The following is a 17962-nucleotide window of genomic DNA, read 5'->3' on the forward strand; positions in this document are numbered from 1 at the left end:
ACTGTAGGAATGAGAGAAGGTTCTGGAGGAAGTGGCATGCTAAGAGTTGAGTAAGAACCATGTAGAAAGGCAGGAGGAAGGTGGGGTGGACACTTCAGGCCCTGTGAACAGATGAAGGGAAGGTCTAAGGTAGGCAGTAGGCAGTGTATTTGAGGAGCAAAAGAAGTTCAGGGGACAGAGGATCCCCAGGGGTCAAGGAGTAAGTGCAGAGAGTGAGCGCTTCGGGGAGAGGATTCCAGTCTCCTCACTAGCTGCACATCACACTCACATGAAGCACTAGGGAAAAGGATTATTTGCAGTCTTTTTTTTTTTTTTTTTTTTTTTTTTGAGACAGAATCTCTCTCTGTCGCCCAGACTGGAGTAGTGCAGTGGCGCGATCTTGGCTCACTGCACCCTCTGCCTCCTGGGTTCAAGCGATTCCTTTCTCTCTCAGCCTCCTGACTAGCTGGGATTACAGGCACCTGCCACCACATCCGGCTATTTTTTGTATCTTTAGTAGAGACGGGGTTTCACCATGTTGGCCAGGCTGGTCTGGAACTCCTGACCTCATGATCTGTCCACCTTGGCCTTCCAAAGTGCTGGGATTACAGGCGTGAGCCTCTGCGCCCAGCCCATTTGCCGTCTTTACAGAGAAAACACACTTTATCCTTGAGTAGTGTTTCTAACTGGCGTTTTGGACGAGAGCATTCTTCTTTGCACAGGACTTTGCTTCCACCGTGGCCCCTGAGTACTAAATGCCAGCTGCACTCCCCCTCCATTTCTAAAAGCCCCTGGGTGGCCCTGCCATCCTATTGAGAACCAACTGCTCTAGTTCAGGCTGCAGGAGTGTCACTGCCACCAACTTCAGGACCGTGCTTTGTCCCTTCATCCAGCAACATTCAAACTCCTCTTTTGGCAGATCTTCTTCCCTGTAGACATCCTAATGGTTCTCATGTATACCACCATGACACACTGAGAGCATTTCCAGTTCCATAAAATAAATGTTGAGACCCTGCCATCCCTGCTATATGCCCTGGCTGGGATTACAGATAGGCTAGTGACAGGACAGATATGAAACAATTAATTACAAGATAGTGGAGAAAGTGTAACCGGGGAACCTTGTACAGGGCATGAATTGACAAAAGGCGAAGGGATGACCTCTCCTGGCCAAAGAGGCCAGAGAGGAAGGGCATTCCAGGCATGTCTTCTTCAAAGACGGGGACATAAAACACCAGGTGAGCTTGGGGAGCTATAAATAGCTTGGGATTGTTGAAGCATGAATTTCAAGGCAAGGTGTGGTAGGAAGACAGGTTGGAGAGGTAGGCTGCCACAGTTCACAAAGGGCCTCAGAGGCCATGTGGAGCTTAGACAGTATGCAAAACAAACTGCTAAATGTGTTACACTTGCAAACCTGCAATCATCCTAAAATGATAACATCTGAATGAGGTCATTAAACATTTTCTGAAGAGCTTTATAGATAAGGTTACTGCTGTTTGATACAAGTTTCTCCCTGGCTCTATGATCTCATTTTATGAAGTTCCTGTGTGCTTTGGAGGATTTTAAAGTCTCTTTTCATGTATTATTATATTTTTGAGACAGGGTCTCCCTCTGTACCCAGGCTAGAGGGCAGTGGCATGATCATAGCTCACTGCAGCCTCCAACTCCTGGGCTCAAGTGATCCCTTCTGCCTCAGCCTCCTGAGTAGCTAGGACTACAAGCTTGTGAGCTTCTGTCACCATGCCCAGCTGGTGTGTGTGTGTGTGTGTGTGTGTGTGTGTGTGTGTTTTAAAGACAGGGTCTTACTATATTGGTTTTAAACTCCAAGCTTCAAATGATCCTCCACCCTCAGACTCCCAAAGTGCTGGGATTACAGGTGTGAGCCACCAAGGCCTGCTCATGTATTATTATTATTATTACTACTATTATTTTGAGACAGGGTCTGGCTCTGTCACCCAGGGTGGAGTGCAGTGGCGTGATCTCAGCTCACTGCAACATCTGCCTCCTGGATTCAAGCGATCCTCCCACCTCAGCCTCCCAAGTAGCTGGGACTACAGGTGTGCACCACCATGCCCAGCTAATTTTTGTATTTTTAGTAGAGATAGGGTTTCACCGTGTTGGCCAGGCTGGTCTCAAACTCCTGACCGCCTCAGCCTCCCAAAACACTGGGATAACGTATTATTTTTAACAACTTTCTTGAGCTATGGCTGACATACAATCAACAGGACATATTTAAAGGGCACGATTTGTGAAGTTCTGAAAAAAAATCACCACAATCAACATATCTATCACTTCTAAAAATTTTCTCATGTCTCTTGGTAACCCCATCTCCCTTCTCAACCTCCACCCAACTCAGGCAACCACTGATCTACTTACTATTATTATACATCACTTTGCATTTTTCACAATTTTATATAAATGGAATTATACAATATATACCCTCTGTGTGTGTGTGTGTGTGTGTGTGTGTGTGTGTGTGTGTGATCTGGCTTCTTTCAAATAGCTAAATTACAGTCATGCACCACATAATAGCATTTTGGTCAATGACAGACTACATCTATGACAGTGGTCCTGTAAGATTATATTACCATATTTTTACTGAAACTTTTCTATGTTTAGGTACACAAATACTTACTATTATGTTACAGTTGCCTACATCATTTGGTATGGTAACATGCTGTATGGGTTTGTAGTCTAAAAGCAATAGGCTATACAATATAGCCTAGGTGTGTAGTAGGCCACACCATCTAGTTTGTGTAAGTACACTCTATGATGCATTTCTCAGAATGTGTATCTGTTGTTAGGTGACATGTAACTGTATTTTGAAATTCATCCATGTATTACAGTTGCATGTATCAAAGTTATCATTTAAAATTTTTTTTAGCTTTCCAATTTTGAGGTATGCCCTCCTACTGTATCTCAATAAATTACAATTGTTCTACAGGATAAAAAAGCTTCACATCAAGAGGGGCTTTGGGGTAGTAGTACCCTCTGGAGATACAATAAATGCTGCTTGGGGATGAAATGATGAGGCATAGATCCTAGTTTTCTAAGAATCCTCCAAAAGAGTACTATGGTAAGCAAAACAATGGCCCCAAAAGATGTCCAAGTATTAATCCCTGGAATCTGCAAACGTGTTACCTTACATGTCAAAGGGATTTTGCAGATGCAATTAAATTAAGGGTCTTGAGATGATTATCCTAGATTATCCGGGTGAGCCCAGTGTAATCACAAGGGTCCTTGTAAGTGAAAGACTGAGGCAGGAGTGTCACAGTCAGAGGAGATTTGAATATGTCGTGATGTTGCTTTTGAAGATGAAGGAAGGGGCCATGGGTCAAGGACTACAAATGGTCTCTAGAAGCTGGAAAAGGCAAGAAAGTTGATTCTCCTGTCAAGCCTCCAGAAGGAATGCAGCCCTGCCTACACCTTTATTTCAGTGCAGTGAAATTATTTTCAGACGTTGACCTCCAGAACTTAATCAACTTGTGTAGTTTTACACTACATTTGTGATAACTTTGTGAAACAAAATTTATGAGAGGTCATTGGTTGACTGAGCTCCTGCACTAGGCCCCAACAGACCAGACCCAATAAGAATGGAGTCACTCGTGCTTGGGGCCACATAACCAAACTGAACTTAGAAATGGGTCAGTTTGGCTGGGCGCGGTGGCTCAAGCCTGTAATCCCAGCACTTTGGGAGGCCGAGACGGGCGGATCATGAGGTCAGGAGATCGAGACCATCCTGGCTAACACGGTGAAACCCCGTCTCTACTAAAAAAATACAAAAACTAGCCGGGCGAGGTGGCGGGTGCCTGTAGTCCCAGCTACTCGGGAGGCTGAGGCAGGAGAATGGCGTGAACCCAGGAGGTGGAGCTTGCAGTGAGCTGAGATCGCGCCACTGCACTCCAGCCTGGGTGGCAGAGCGAGACTCCGTCTCAAAAAAAAAAAAAAAAAAAAAAAAAAAAAAAAAAAAGAAATGGGTCAGTTTCCCAAAACAACAGGAAATTCATAGCAACCAACCTAATGGGGCCCAGTCAACTTGATCAGGCATGATAAGGAAATCCCCTCTGCTTGAAGTCACTTTGAAACAATCAATCTGCTTATGGGTCCTTGTTCCTTATTTCTGCTTACTTTAGCCTTTTCTGCCTGTAAAGCCCAGCCTCTCTGCTTAGCTCATTGAAGAGACTTTCTATTTCACAGATGGGATGCTGTCTAATTCGTGAAGTGCCAATAAAAGCCAATAAGATCTTTGAAATCAATTTGTTGAAATTTTGTTCCTTAACAATTTGTTATAGAAGCAATATGAAACTAAAACAATAACCAATCTTATTAAAACAACAACAACACTGATGAGTCTGACTGCTTCTATTTCTTCTTCCTGTTTGTGACACGTGGTCTTACAGGAGTAGAAGCACGTTGGCTTTGGATGACCTATCCTAGCTCTGTTCCTCTGAGCTCAGTTATCTTTTTTTTTTTTTTTTTTTTTGAGTCCGGGTCTCACTCTGTCACCCAGGCTGGAGTGCAGTGGCACGCTCTCAGCTCACTGCAACCGCTGCCTCCTAGGCTCGAGTGATTCTTGTGCCTCAGCCTCCTGAGCAGCTAGGACCACAGCTGCACGCCACCATGCCCCATGTCCAGCTTAATTTTTTTTTTTTTTTGTATTTTTAGTAGAGACAGGGTTTCACCACGTTGGCCAGGCTGGTCTCAAACTTTTGTCCTTAAGTGATCTGCCCGCCTTGTCCTCCCAAAGAGCTAGAATCACAGGCATGAGCCACCGTGTCCTCAGTCCTCATCTTAAAGAAGCAATGATACTTACTTTGGGGGCTGTGGAAAGGACTGAAGAGATGTACACAAAGCACCTACCACACAGTCGGCTTTTAATCCCACCTCACACCTGATTCCAAGGGATTAAATCCTGGCTGCTAGTGGCCTGCTGTATAATTTTAGCTAAACTGCCTCCTCTCCTTCAATCTGTTCCACAAGGTTAGAGATACTTAAGTCCCTGAGAGTGTTTAATTAGAGTTTGCAATGTGACTGGATACTGTTGGTCGAAAAGTGTTATTTAGAGGCAAAGTGCTGTTATTTTTGAGCAGATAATTGTTTCCTGTCCTAAGTTGTTTAACCTTGTACCTAGTTTCCTTCTCTGAGATAATGACACTGCTTGAGAGGGTAAAGAAATACCTCACCTAAGTGTTGTGAGTTTTAGTTAATTAACGCTTATGAAGCCTACACAAGCCTATCATAAAAGGCTAAACGTTGATTATTTACCTTTCATATGGTTGTCATGTAATACTCTCTAGTAAAAATTAGCATTGCAGCATTGGATCAGGTAATATTTACTTCATAATCGTGTTGGGGGCTCTAACTTATGACTATGCAAAGAGCTTTGTGCTTTTTACAAGAAAGGGGTTAGGGAAGTATTGATAGCTATTGTTTTTCTACCATGGCACAACTTATAACAGATTTACATTTCAAATTCTTATCTCATATAAAACCATACAAAAAAGCTAAAACTGTGAAATACTGAGAGAGGTATTTTACATAATGGTTAAAAAGTTTTTAAAGCTAGCATGTATCAAGACATTATGTGTCACGCACTGTTCTAAACCTTATGCATGCATTAAAGCTAAAGTAGGCATAGGCTGGGTGCAGTGGCTCACGCCTGTAATTCCAGCACTTTGGGAGGCCGAGGCAGGAGGATTGCTTGAGCGCAGGAGGTCAAGGCCAGCTTGGCAAACAAAGTGAGACCCCGCCTCTCCAAAAAATTTAAAAAAAATTAGCTGGGTGCTGTGGCAGGAACCTGTAGTCCCAGCTATTTGGGAGGTTGAGACAGGAGGATCACTTGAGCACTGGAGGTTGAAGCTGCAGTGAGCTACAATGATGGCACTGTACTCCAGCCTGGGCGACAGAGGAAGACTCTGTCTCAAAAATAAATAAATAAATACATAGGTTTAAGTGATTCTTGTGCCTTAGCCTCCCAAATAGTTGGGATTACAGGCACATGTCACCATGCCCAGCTAGTTTTTTTTGCACTTTTAGTAGAGACGGGGGTCTCATCATGTTGGCCAGGCTGGTCTTGAACTCCTGGCCTCAAAGGATCCACCCACCTTAGCCTCCCAAAGTGCTGGGATTATAGGCGTGAGCCACCACACCCGGCCTACAAATATGTTTAAAACATAGAACATGCTCTAACAAAGGTAATCATCTTTTCATATGTTTAAGCACCATGTATATTTGTATATCTTTTTTCTCTTAATTCATGTCCTTTGTTCTTTGGGGTCTTTTTTTTTTTTTTAATTGATTTGAGTGATCTTTATTCTAAAATACTTGGAAAAAATACAAGAAAGCATGACAAGGGGTCCTGATTAAATTCTCCCCTGCCTTCACAAGCACATTGCCAGGTTTTGTTGATTGTTACTCAAAAATGTCTTATGTCTTGAACACATCAACTTATTTCATCTCTGCCACCACCATGCTAGTTCCTTTCAGCTTTCCCAATAAACAATGTTATTTTCCATCCTCAGGTCTTTGCACACATGTCCCCTCAGCCCAGAACGCTCTGCCCCAACTCTCTGCGTGGTTGGTTTGTGTCCTTCAGGCTCCAGCTTGAAATGCATGGCCTTGGAGAGCCCTTCCCTGCCTATCCGTTCTCAAGAAAGGTTTATATTCTTTCTTATATTCTTTCTTCCAGAAGTCTCTTCCTATCATTCATAGCACTTATCACCATTTATAATAATATACAATGTGCTAAATCCTTTGCACTCGGTTAATGAATATTTGGAAAGTGATTAGAATAGCATCAGGTGCATTGTGCTATGTAAATGTTGCTTTAAACAGCAACTCACATACTCTTCACAACAACCCTATGTGGTAGTGCTATTAATACCCCCATTTTACAGATGAACGAACTAAGGAATAGAGAAGTAACTTCTCTAAGATAGCACAACTAATGAGTAGCAGAGCCTAACTACAAACTCACTCTGGCACCAAAGTCCACACACCTAACTGTTCTCTACATTTCCTTTTGATTCCAGGACCTAGTGTGGTACTGTATGCCCAACAGGTACACTCAATAAATATTTGTTTAATAAATGAAGGAACAGTTCTAATGAGAAAATAAAAGTTACCTGTAATCCTACCACAGGTTTTGAGATTCATCCTATAGATATTTCTTCTAATATAAAAATAAACTTAATCCAAATAATAACTTTTCGAAATCATTTTGAGGAGCATAGATTAGGTATCATGTGCAATATATTTAACCTTGTATTCATTATTTAAAAAAATATATAATTACAAGTCAGTGTTCTTCCTTTAGGCAGGGGGAGGAGGGCAGAGGAGAGAAGCATAAGTCTTTGGTTAAGGGAGGAAGGGTTTTCATAAAATATTCTGGCTGTTCTTATCTCCAGGCAGAGGTTGCAAAACTTAAGTTTGAAAGTTTAGGGAAGGGCAGAGAAGTTTCAGGGACAAGATGAAAAACAAATTATACTTATTCGAGGCTGGGTATGGTGGCTCATGCCTGTAATCACATCACTTTCGGAGGCCGAGGAGGAGGATCGCTTGAACCCAGTAGTTTAAGATGAGCCTGGGCAACATAGCATGACCCTGTCTCTACCAAAAAAAAAAAAAAAAAAAATTTAGCCAGGTGTAGTGGTATGTGCCTGTGGTCCCAGCTACTCAGGAGGCTGAGACGGGAGGATTGCTTGAGCCCAGGAGGTAGAGACTGCAGTGAGCCATAATCATGCCACTGCACTCCAGCCTGAGTGACACAACAAGACTCTATCTTTAAAAAATAAATAAATAAATAAAATTTAAAAATTATACTTCTTTGGCTGGGCATGGTGGCTCACGCCTGTAATGCCAGCACTTTGGGAGGCCAAGGCAGGCAGGTTATGAGGTCAAGAGATCAAGACCATCCTGGCCAACATGGCGAAACCCCGTCTCTACTAAAAATACAAAAATTAGCTGGGCTTGGTGGCGCGTGCCTGTAGTTCCAGCTACTTGGGAGGCTGAGGCAGGAGAATCACTTGAACCCGGGAGGCGGAGGTTGCAGTGAGCCCAGGTTGCGCCACTGTACTCCAGCCTGGCGACAGAGTGAGACTCCGTCTCAAAAAAAGAAAAAGAAAAAGAAATTATACTTCTTTAAATCAGTGTGTTTTGAAGTTTATCACTGGAATTATTTTCAGCAAATCAATTGGTAAGAGTTTTCTAAACGTTTCCAAAGCACAGCAAAGGTCTGTGGTTTATAGCACAAACTAGGCTACGTCAATGGCAAAATTGGATAAAAAGACAGTGCTAACCTCATCAAAGCCCAAGGAAAACCAGTAAAGTTTTCTGGTAAAACACGGGCAGGAAGTTTCTCCAAATATTGCTTTACTCATACTTTTAAAAGGCTTTTCTCCCTTCCCCCCACCTTCTAAAATCGTTTCGGGATAACAAATTTGTAACAGCTGGTCATCAAACTCATGCTCACTCCCAAAAGGATGACGTCACTGAAACTGACTATAAATAATACATCCATCTGGCTCTTGTAGGAGTATTGGATTGACTTGTTGCCCATCACAGTGTCTACCTTCTGCCACCCACAATGACAGGGTGAAGCCAGACGGCCTCACTGAATGGTATATGGTTACAGCTGAGGCACTGCATTGTGGGTACCCCACATTTCTGAGATAAAGTTAGCTGATAGAATTACCAGAGCGTAATCAAATGCAGTCATTACAGAAGGAGCCTATATCACCTTACCTTTGAAAATATTTTAATCTAGAAACACCATACACTGGATACAAAATTCATGAATCCCTGACCCCTGGGCGTGGCTTTGGACATATTATTCTGAGCCATCTCCTATTTTCTTTCATATGTAAATATAATTCTCGAGCTAGGAATAGAAGGAGAGAAAGAGAAAATTGAAACAGCCAGACCAAGTGTTTTTGAATGCTCTTAAAAGACAAAAAAAAAAAGACAAAAGTTTGTATCACATCAGAAGTTCCCTATGTGGTCTTCAAAGCTGATTTCTTGCAGTTAAAAGAACCCAGAAGAAGCAGGCACGCCATGATTTTGAAGCTCCATTTTTGTTCTATTATTCAACTGCAGTCAACTTCCAACTGTTGAAAAAAAGACGATTTAGAGTTAAAGGATTGCTTGTCTGTGTTGCAAGGCCATTCAACTTGTTCACCCTGTGATATCCAGAGCCTCCAAGTTGTTGGTGAGTTTCTATTGCAATTGCCATATTACCATGGTTTTGCCTCTTTCTGTTGACTGTAGCATTGTGTTGTTTGAAGACAGAGCAGCATATTGCTTTGTGCAGCACAAATTATTGATGGATAATGTACTTAAAGCTTTTAGCTGTACACTATTCACATTCTAAATGACAGATACAAAAAGGAATAATCAGAATTCAGGTTGTTGAATCATTGCCTCCAACAGCCAACTCTTACCATGACAAAGTCAGTAGGGTTGCTCTTAGAAGTGTAGGACTTGTGAGTGTTATGTGGCTGTGCTAACTGGTACTTTAGTGGAGGGGCAGAGCAGGGTGAGTAGAAACAATGCCTGCTTTCTCCTCCATGTCTGGGTCCTACACATCGTCCCCAGTTTGCCTGGTTTGTAGAGGTTTAAACACAGAACAGAGGGTGTTGGGAATGAGATAAAGAGATTGTCACAGGAACATGGCCCCACGGTTTTCCTTTGGTGATTAAAACAATCCTGTCAATATGGAAAACTGTGTTATCACAAAATGGGCTTAGTAAATAGAAGAATTGTCACCTACCAGCCAGAAACAACAATTTGCAGACCACCTTTGGCCTCTTGCCAGTAAGGAGTTTGGTTTTCCCATCTGTAGAAATTCTTAATTGAGTCCATCAGATTCCCAGTCATCCTAGCCATGGTTACCTTCTTCTCTAAGTTGGCAGGTTAGTGAGCTTAGGCTAGCACTTCAGCATCAAATTTAGACTTCATGATAAAGTAAATCACACAGGGAATAGCTGTCAGCATGGTGACTACCTTGTTGTTCATTCCTACTCAGGGACTGGCCTGAAGTGTTTTCACAGCCTGGGTCACTATGATGCCCTGGCCCTGTTTGCTCGAAGTGTTCATCTCAGAGTGACTTGTGAGGTATTGCTGAGCACATAATGGCCAGGATAGCTGCATAAGCAGGCGTGGCCCCAAATGTAGTCACCTGACTTCAGAAAATCAAATTGGATTCTACAGAAAGGTTCTGTTGGATTCTGACCGGAACCTCTTTGGGTGTGCCTTTGGATTTCAAGTGTTGACATGGGAAGATGCTCCAGTTCCTCAAGCTATCTGAAACAAGCTCATTACAATGCTAAGGGTATGGACTGTCCTTTTCCAGAAAAATCCTCTTGATATTTTGCATGCACACACACAAATAATAACAACAACAGAAGCTGTTTTCCTGTATGTAACGAGAGTGTTCCTCAGGCTTCCGGTTTATCTTGATGGTATCTCACTCTTTCTTTTCCTTTCTCTCTCTCTCTCTGTGCGTGTGTGTGTGTGTGTGTGTGTGTGTGTGAGAGAGAGAGAGAGAGACAGACAGACAGACAGACAGACAGACAGAGACAGAGAAGGGTCTTGCTCTGTCACCCAGGCTGGAGTGCAGTGGTGTGATCTCTGCTCACTGCAGCCTTGACCTCCTGGGCTCAATTGATCCTCCATCTCAGCCTCCCAAGTTGCTGGGACTACAGGCACGTACCACCACTCCTGGCTAATTTTTAATTTTTTTTTTTTTTGTAGAGACAGGGTCTTGCTTTGTTGCCCAAGCTGTTCTCAAACTCCTGTCCTCAAGCAATCCTTCTGTTTTGGCCTCCCAAAGTGCTGAGACTACAGGCATGAGCCACTGGACCTGGCCTTTTTTTTCTTTTTCTTAAGAGCCAGAGCAAAATTCAAATTGTATCAGTTTTAATGGAATTATACTTTAAAAGTGGGAATTTGGCCAACAAAGTGTCTTTCCTTTCTATACAAGAAGGCTATGGAGTTTGGCAATGAGCTCCTGAAAATGTAAAGAAAGCATGAGGATAACTTTGGGGCTGTTGCTTGGGTCATTAAAAGTATTGCAAAACTAGAATTTGTTTTCTTCCTCCATTCTCTCTGTAGGCATTTAAACATACTCTCAGGCTGGGCACAGTGGCTCGTGCCTGTAATCCCAGCACTTTGGGAGGCTGAGGCAGGTGGATTACTTGAGCCCAAGAGTTCAAGACCATCCTGAACAACATGGTGAAACTCCATCTCTACAAAAAAAAATTAAAAATTAATCAGGTGTGGTGGTGTGTGCCTGTAGTCCCAGCTACTCAGGAGGCTAAGGGAGGAAGATCAATTGAGCCTGGGAGGTTGAGGCTACAGTGAGCGATGGTGGTGTCACTGCACTCCAGCCTGGGTGATAGAGTGAGACCTTGTCTCAAAAAAAGAAAAAGATACTCCCTTTGTTTTTTTTTTTTGTTCTAAAAAATTAGACAAAATTTTGTTTAAAATTGCTTAGTGATTTATTATTATTATTATTATTTTAATATTTTTGAGACAGAGTCTTGCTGTCACGCAGGCTGGAGTGCAGTGGCATGATCTCGGCTCACTGCAACCTCTGCCTGCCGGGTTCAAGTGATTCTCCTGCCTCAGCCTCCTGAGTAGCTGGGACTATAGGGGTGCACCACCATGCCTGACTAATTTTTGTATTTTTAATAGAAACGAGTTTCGCCACATTGACCAGGCTGGTCTCGAACTACTGAGCTCAAGTGATCCACCTGCCTCGGCCTCCCAAAGTGCTGAGATTACAGGCGTGAGCCACCTCACCCGGCCTGATTTTTTTTTTACCTTCAAATATATTTATTTACAGGTTGAGTTTTAAAATTGTCTTAACGTTCTTGTAGAGACTATGTCTTTTTTTTTGAGATGGAGTCTCACTCTGTCACCAGGCTGGAGTACAGTGGTGTGATCTTGGTTCACTGCAACCTCCACCTCCTGGGTTCAAGTGATTCTCCTGCCTCAGCCTGAGTATCTGGGACTACAGGGTGCACCACCACGCCCAGCTAATTTTTTGTATTTTTAGTAGAGACAGGGTTTCGCCATGTTGGCCAGGATGGTCTCGATCTCTTGACCTTGTGATCCACCTGCCTCGGCCATCCAAAGTGCTGGGATTACAGGCATGAGCCACCTTTCTTGGCCGAGATTATGTTTTACATATGCAATTCCTTCCTTTATCCTTTAAATATCCCCACAGATAAGGAGTGCCTCACCCCTGGACCTGGGCATTCTTCAGTATTCCAATACTGAGACTGGTTTTGTGTTTTCATTTTTCAACAACAATGTATGGAATTCTCACTCTGTGCCAAGCCCTATGCCGAGTACTTTACGTGCCTTATCTCAGGTATTGCTGGTCCTATTTCTCAGAAAAGGCAACCAACCGAGACTCACAAGAGTTAAATAACTTGCCAGATGACACACAGCTAGAAAGTAGAGAAGTCAGAGAATTCACATCCATGCCTCTCTGCTTCTGCTTTCCCACTGTGCCTTTCACTTTCTTGGGAAGCCTTTTCCCTTGTTCTTCAACTTGGGTTAGAGTAGCCTGTAATTCTTTTCACGAAGATGTGCCTCACTTTATACTAAATATTACCCTCTTTAAATGATTTTAAATAATCCTGCAGTGATATTCTCCTTTCTCTCCACCTGTCTAAACAGAGCATCTGTTTAATTTGGATTCTCTAACATTGGCATGTGTCTATAAATTAAGATTTTTGTACAATGTCTCGCAGATGTTTCTACCACATTTAGTTTGTACTCCTTTTTTTCTTGGACGACTTAGTTCAAAAAACATTTATTTTGGTCAAACATATGATTTTAGCTTTTGAGGTTACCTAATAAATCACCAGTTTATAGACTCCTAAAAATTTGGTTGGAGAGAGAACCTCAGAGATCTGCTCACCCAACCTAATCATTGTATGGGCAAGGGAGGCTGCCAGCGGCTGTGGCCACCCCGGGCTGGTGCCCCAGGGGAGAGGGAACCTCAGTTACTCCACCTAAAACTTGAGATAATTTTACTATTTCTGAGGAATCATCCCAAAAGTTCACAAATCAGGAAGAGATATCTGAATGGGTGCTTTGAATTTTGTTTAAAGAAGAGAAAATAGGACTCATACCAAATGGCAGCTGGTTTTACTCCAGCCATTTTCAGGAATATCCCCAAAGACTCTGGTACCACCAGACTGCCGCGTGGGCTGTGGTGGCTGGCAGGGGTTCAGGGAAGGCAGCCTCTCTGACTAGGTTCCTGCCTGAGTCCAAATTAGAAAAGGGTCATTTGGCTGCAGACTGGCCTCCAGGTGTCTGAAAGCCTATTTGTCCCTTGGTCACATTTCTTTTTTTTTTTTGTTTTTCTTTTTTTTGAGACAGAGTCTCTCTCTGTCACCCAGGCTGGAGTGCAGTGGCTTGATCTTGGCTCACTGCAACCTCTGCCTCTCAGATTCAAGCAATTCTCCTGCCTCAGCCTCCCGAGTAGCTGGGACTACAGGTGTGTGCCACTACACCCAACTAACTTTTTGTATTTTTAGTACAGACAGAGTTTCACCATGGTGGCCAAGCTGGTCTTGAACTCCTGACCTCAGGTGATCCGCTTGCCTCGGCCTCCCAAAGTGCTGGGATTACAGGTGTGAGGCACCACGCCTGACCCTTTGGTCATATTTCTGTAAGTCCTTCTCTGCCCTTCTCAGACATGCAAGGGAAAGTCAGAAGGGGACCAGAAGGTCTGGAGGGACAGGTGAAAAAGCACCAGAATGGAGAAGATGGGTGTTACATGTGAGCTAGGCCGGCTTCCAGCGCCATACGGCTTAGAAGACTGTCAGTGACATGTGGACAAGGCGTGGCTCTGGTAGTTAAAAAAAAAAAAAATCAATCCTTTACTTGCATCCCAAGTTCCTACTTTGGGAGAATAAACTCCAAATAGTATCTCCTAACTGAGGTTGATAAATATTTGGCCATTAACTGTAGACTCATGTCTCTCTCAAAATTTAATAGATGAAAAATGTAACACTCTCCTTTTTTTTTTTTTTTTTTTTCCCCATTCCTTGCTTTGATACTACTGATTGTGTTAAGATAGTGTGGATTGAGGATGGGTCAGCTTGTGGCTGAGCTTTCTGCCTTCCTGTTTGTAACTGAGTTTTTCTAATTAAAAAACATCCACTTTGTTCTGGCATAGTTGTATACATTATTCCAATATATTTAACAATGAGGCTGTTCTCATTTCACACAGAATAGCGCACAGTGAAGACAGTCAGTGAGAACCAGAGCTATTGTTACAATTGACAGCAGCCAGCTCAGGCGGCAGAGGACGAGAGAGATCGGGCTGCACACACATGGATGAGGCTGACTTTTCAGAAGACACGACTTATAAGCAGGAGGATTTGCCTTATGATGGCGACCTCTCTCCGATTAAGATATGCAATGATTACAGTTTTACCTCAAAAAATGATGCCTTTGAAGTCTCAAGTCAAATTATTTTCATAGCAGATGACCCTCAAGAGAAGGCTATGCATAATGAGACTTGTGGAAATACAGCTATGACCATGCCCCTGGGTAAAACTACTGAAAATGCTGCCAACAAAAAAGATGAGAAAGAGAAACAATGCACTGCAGCTCTTCATATTCCAGCAAATGAAGGAGATGCTTCTAAGTCAAGCATTTCTGATATTTTACTTCATCATCTTTCCAAAGAGCCATTCTTACGAGGTCAAGGCATTGATTGTGAAACCCTCCCAGAGATCTCAAATGCCGACAGTTTTGAAGAGGAAGCTATTATTAAAAGTATTATTTCATGTTGTAATAAGAATTCTTGGCCAAAAGAACAAACCCTAGAACTCACTGACCAACTCAACCCCAAAAAGGATGGTGAAAACAGCAATAAACCTGGTTCTCCCACCATGACAGAAGAAAATACCTCTGATTTAGAAGAGACAGTGGCTGCTGGAGACAGCAGCCATCAAGAAAATGTAAATATTCTAACTAAAACCAAGGGTCCAGGTGATAAACAAAACAGTTATCAAGGGCAAGCACCCCAGAAACAGCATACTGAAAAAGCAAGTTCGGGCAACAGGTTCAAATATGGCCAAGGTCAAGTTCATTACCAGCTCCCTGATTTCTCTAAGATTGCTCCCGAAGTGAAAAATCCTAAAAACAACATAATTAATAAACCACTTGCAATAGCTAAACAAGCCAGCTTTTCTAAGTTGAGAGAGAAACCCGCTGTTGTGCAAGATATTTTAGAAACCATGCCTGAGTCAAACTGTGTTGAAAAACAACATCAAGAGCAGAAAGGGGAAATCACTGAACCTTCACAACAAATCCAGGTAAATGAAATGGTCTCCTGTAAATACATTAATTGGGATCACTGCTCATCTCTTTCAGTGTGGGTTTTTGGAGGGTGAATAGAGCTTGGTTCTGGTTCCAAGGTTTCATTCAGCACCCTGGGTCACCGTGGGTGAGTGACGTGGCCACTCAGACTCTCAGGGTCCTCATGAGAAGCATCAGGGGCCATGCTGACAAACACATATAAGAGAATAAAATCCAAATTCCGCAAGCCAGAATTTGGCTCTCCTCACTTAAACTTAGCTGCCCTCCTTCAGGAGTCATCTGCAGTTGCCTGGCTGGTCCAGAACCTCTTCCCAGGCCCTGAGCTCTCTGACTTCCTGCCTTGCATGGCACATCCCATCTTGACTTACCAAAGACCTGCTTGTTTTCATGGCCTCCTTCAATTCTCCCTTGGGCCACATAACTTTTCAGGTCTCCCAAGTCACAATCTTTTCCACACTTGTTTGTTTAGTCCTTCCATCAGAGTGTGTATCTCAGCCTGCTTTGGATCATAATAGCAGAAGCATCTGCTTCCTTCACTAGATTCTAAGGCTCTGGAGGGCAGCAACCTTATCTTTGCCTTTCCATTGCCTAACTTCCCCCAGAGGCCGGGCCTCGTGTCTTATGTACATTATGCCCTTAGTTCTTAATGCTAAGTTGAATGGAATTAAGATCGTTAGTAATGGATTTCAAGCTTGTTATCTTGGTAATCATTTGGTACAAAACTTTGTTAATGCTTAATTTATGCTATTTCCCCCTTTCCCTTACCCCATCTTCTCACACTCCCCCATCAACTTCCCAACATGCTGAGGCTCAGGATCTCATTGACTATTGAGGCCCAATAGTAAGGTAAATCCATATTAACAATCAAAATAAACATTTTAGTTCTCTGGCACTTTTCCTACAGTGCATGATCTGTCTTTTGAGCCTTATATGAAAATGTCCTGGACTGAACTACACTGCCTGTTTCCATTTCCATTCTCTCTCTCTTTTTTTCTATAACCTAACCTTGGAAGTAATTTTTCTCTTTTCTTTTTTAAATTTCCATTTCCATTTTCATGCTTCAGCTCCCCTCTCTTTCAACTGAATGCTTTGGGGAGTTTGAGCATCCAAACCTGAGCCAACAGCCCACCTGGCCATGACTGGGATGCTCTCTAAGTCTGACAGAAACCTGCACCCCCGTGGTATTGGGAAGTGTCGGGGTTCCTTGTTCTGCTTGCAGGAGAACATCCTCGTTGTGTCCAGTTCTCAGTGCCCTGTGGTTAGCAGGAGCAGATGGATATCAGTCTCATCTCCCTCTGGTATGCGGGTTCAAGGTCAGGTATCTGATTTTTTCCAGTCCTGTCAATTCAGATTGGAGAATTGGACCCTGCAGGTTTCATATCCATCATACAGTTGGGATATCTAGAAAGACCATAGTCTATTTTGACCAACTGTCTGGCACTAGCATATTTCTGAGCTTTATCTGTTGGGAACAAAGGGAAGACCCCCCAAGGTGAATCACTCTGGAATTTAAACTGTTCAATTAGCCTGTGGTGGGCAGAAAACCATCACTGTCTTGACACACAGTTTGGAACTTAATACATCCTCTGTTATTCTCTAGAGTGTGGCTACCATGTGTTTTGTGTTAGTGAGAGCACCAGCAACAGAGCTGGTGACAAGACTAGCAATGGTCCCTACCCTTACGAAGCTTATGGTCTAGTTTTAGGAGAAACAGTTCAGCATTTCACATACTAGTATCAAACACAATGGTGATAACAAATAACATGTATTGTTAAATGCTTACCACCTGCCTGATACTATGGTAGATATTTAACATTTCATCCTCATAACAACCACCTGAGGTAGGTTCACTTAATATCCCCATTTTCCTGCCAAGGAATTGCAGGCGTATAACTGATGAGACAACTACTTGGGTTGCCCAGCAAGTAAGTATCAGAGTGGAATTCAACCTTGGCATCATGGTCCCAGCTCTTCACTACAAACCTGGGCTGCCTCTACGATGACAGAACATGTTGGGTCATTCTGAATAGTGGTGTCATTGATCAATATCGACAGTAATGTTTTTTTACTCTTTAATTGTGCAGATGGAGCCCACAGTACATATCCACCAAGAACTTCTCACAGGTACTAATGTTTTAAAACTTCTTTGAGAGAGACAGATATATATATATATATCTGTGTATATATATACACACATATATACATATATATACAAACACATATGTATACATATACACACACATATGTATACATATATACACACATATGTATACATATATACACACATATGTATACATATATACACACATATGTATACATATGTATATATGTATTTTGTGTGTTTTGTTTTTGTCTTTTTGAGACAGGGTCTCACTCTGTCGCCCAGGCTGGAGTACAGCGGCACAATCTTGGCTCACTGCAGCCTCGACCTCTTGGGCTCAAATGATCCTCCCACCTCATCCTCCCGAGTAGCTGGGATTACAGGTGCATGCCACCACACCGAGATAATTTTTTTTTTTTTTGTAGAGTTGGGGTCTCACTTTGTTGCCGAGGGTGGTCTTGAACTCCTGGCTTCAAGTGATCCCCCTGCCTTGGCCTCCCAAAGTGCTGGGATTACAGGTGTGAGCCACTGTGCCTGGCT

The 17962-nt window shown here is 42.8% G+C and overlaps 1 protein-coding gene and 1 long non-coding RNA gene across 19 annotated transcripts in view; one reads left to right on the forward strand and one right to left on the reverse strand.

The window, feature by feature from the left end:
- Positions 1-8882: 8882 nt before the first annotated feature.
- LOC105489222 (uncharacterized) lies at positions 8883-10144 on the reverse strand. The gene is made up of 2 exons (XR_011606917.1): positions 9743-10144; positions 8883-9080 (listed from the first exon to the last, which is right to left on the reverse strand). It is a non-coding gene; the product is annotated as an uncharacterized lncRNA (long non-coding RNA).
- Positions 9054-17962, forward strand: part of LOC105489223 (AKNA domain containing 1) — a 70935-nt gene continuing 62026 nt past the window's right edge. For 14 of the 18 annotated variants that reach the window (XR_011606300.1, XM_071067344.1, XM_071067389.1 and 11 more), the window contains exons 1-3: positions 10155-10303; positions 14225-15317; positions 17406-17445. Coding sequence is in view for 14 of the 18 variants with exons in the window: in XM_071067344.1 (XP_070923445.1) it covers positions 14328-15317; positions 17406-17445 (1030 nt within the window). In the remaining 4 variants the exon portion in view is untranslated. Of the gene's footprint in view, positions 9182-10147; positions 10304-14224; positions 15318-17405; positions 17446-17962 lie in introns of those variants that run through there. The other 4 variants (XR_011606215.1, XM_011753915.2, XR_011606278.1 and 1 more) reach the window with 3 other exon arrangements.

The sequence above is a fragment of the Macaca nemestrina genome, chromosome 1, assembly GCF_043159975.1.
Source record: "Macaca nemestrina isolate mMacNem1 chromosome 1, mMacNem.hap1, whole genome shotgun sequence".
Lineage (NCBI taxonomy): Eukaryota > Metazoa > Chordata > Mammalia > Primates > Cercopithecidae > Macaca > Macaca nemestrina.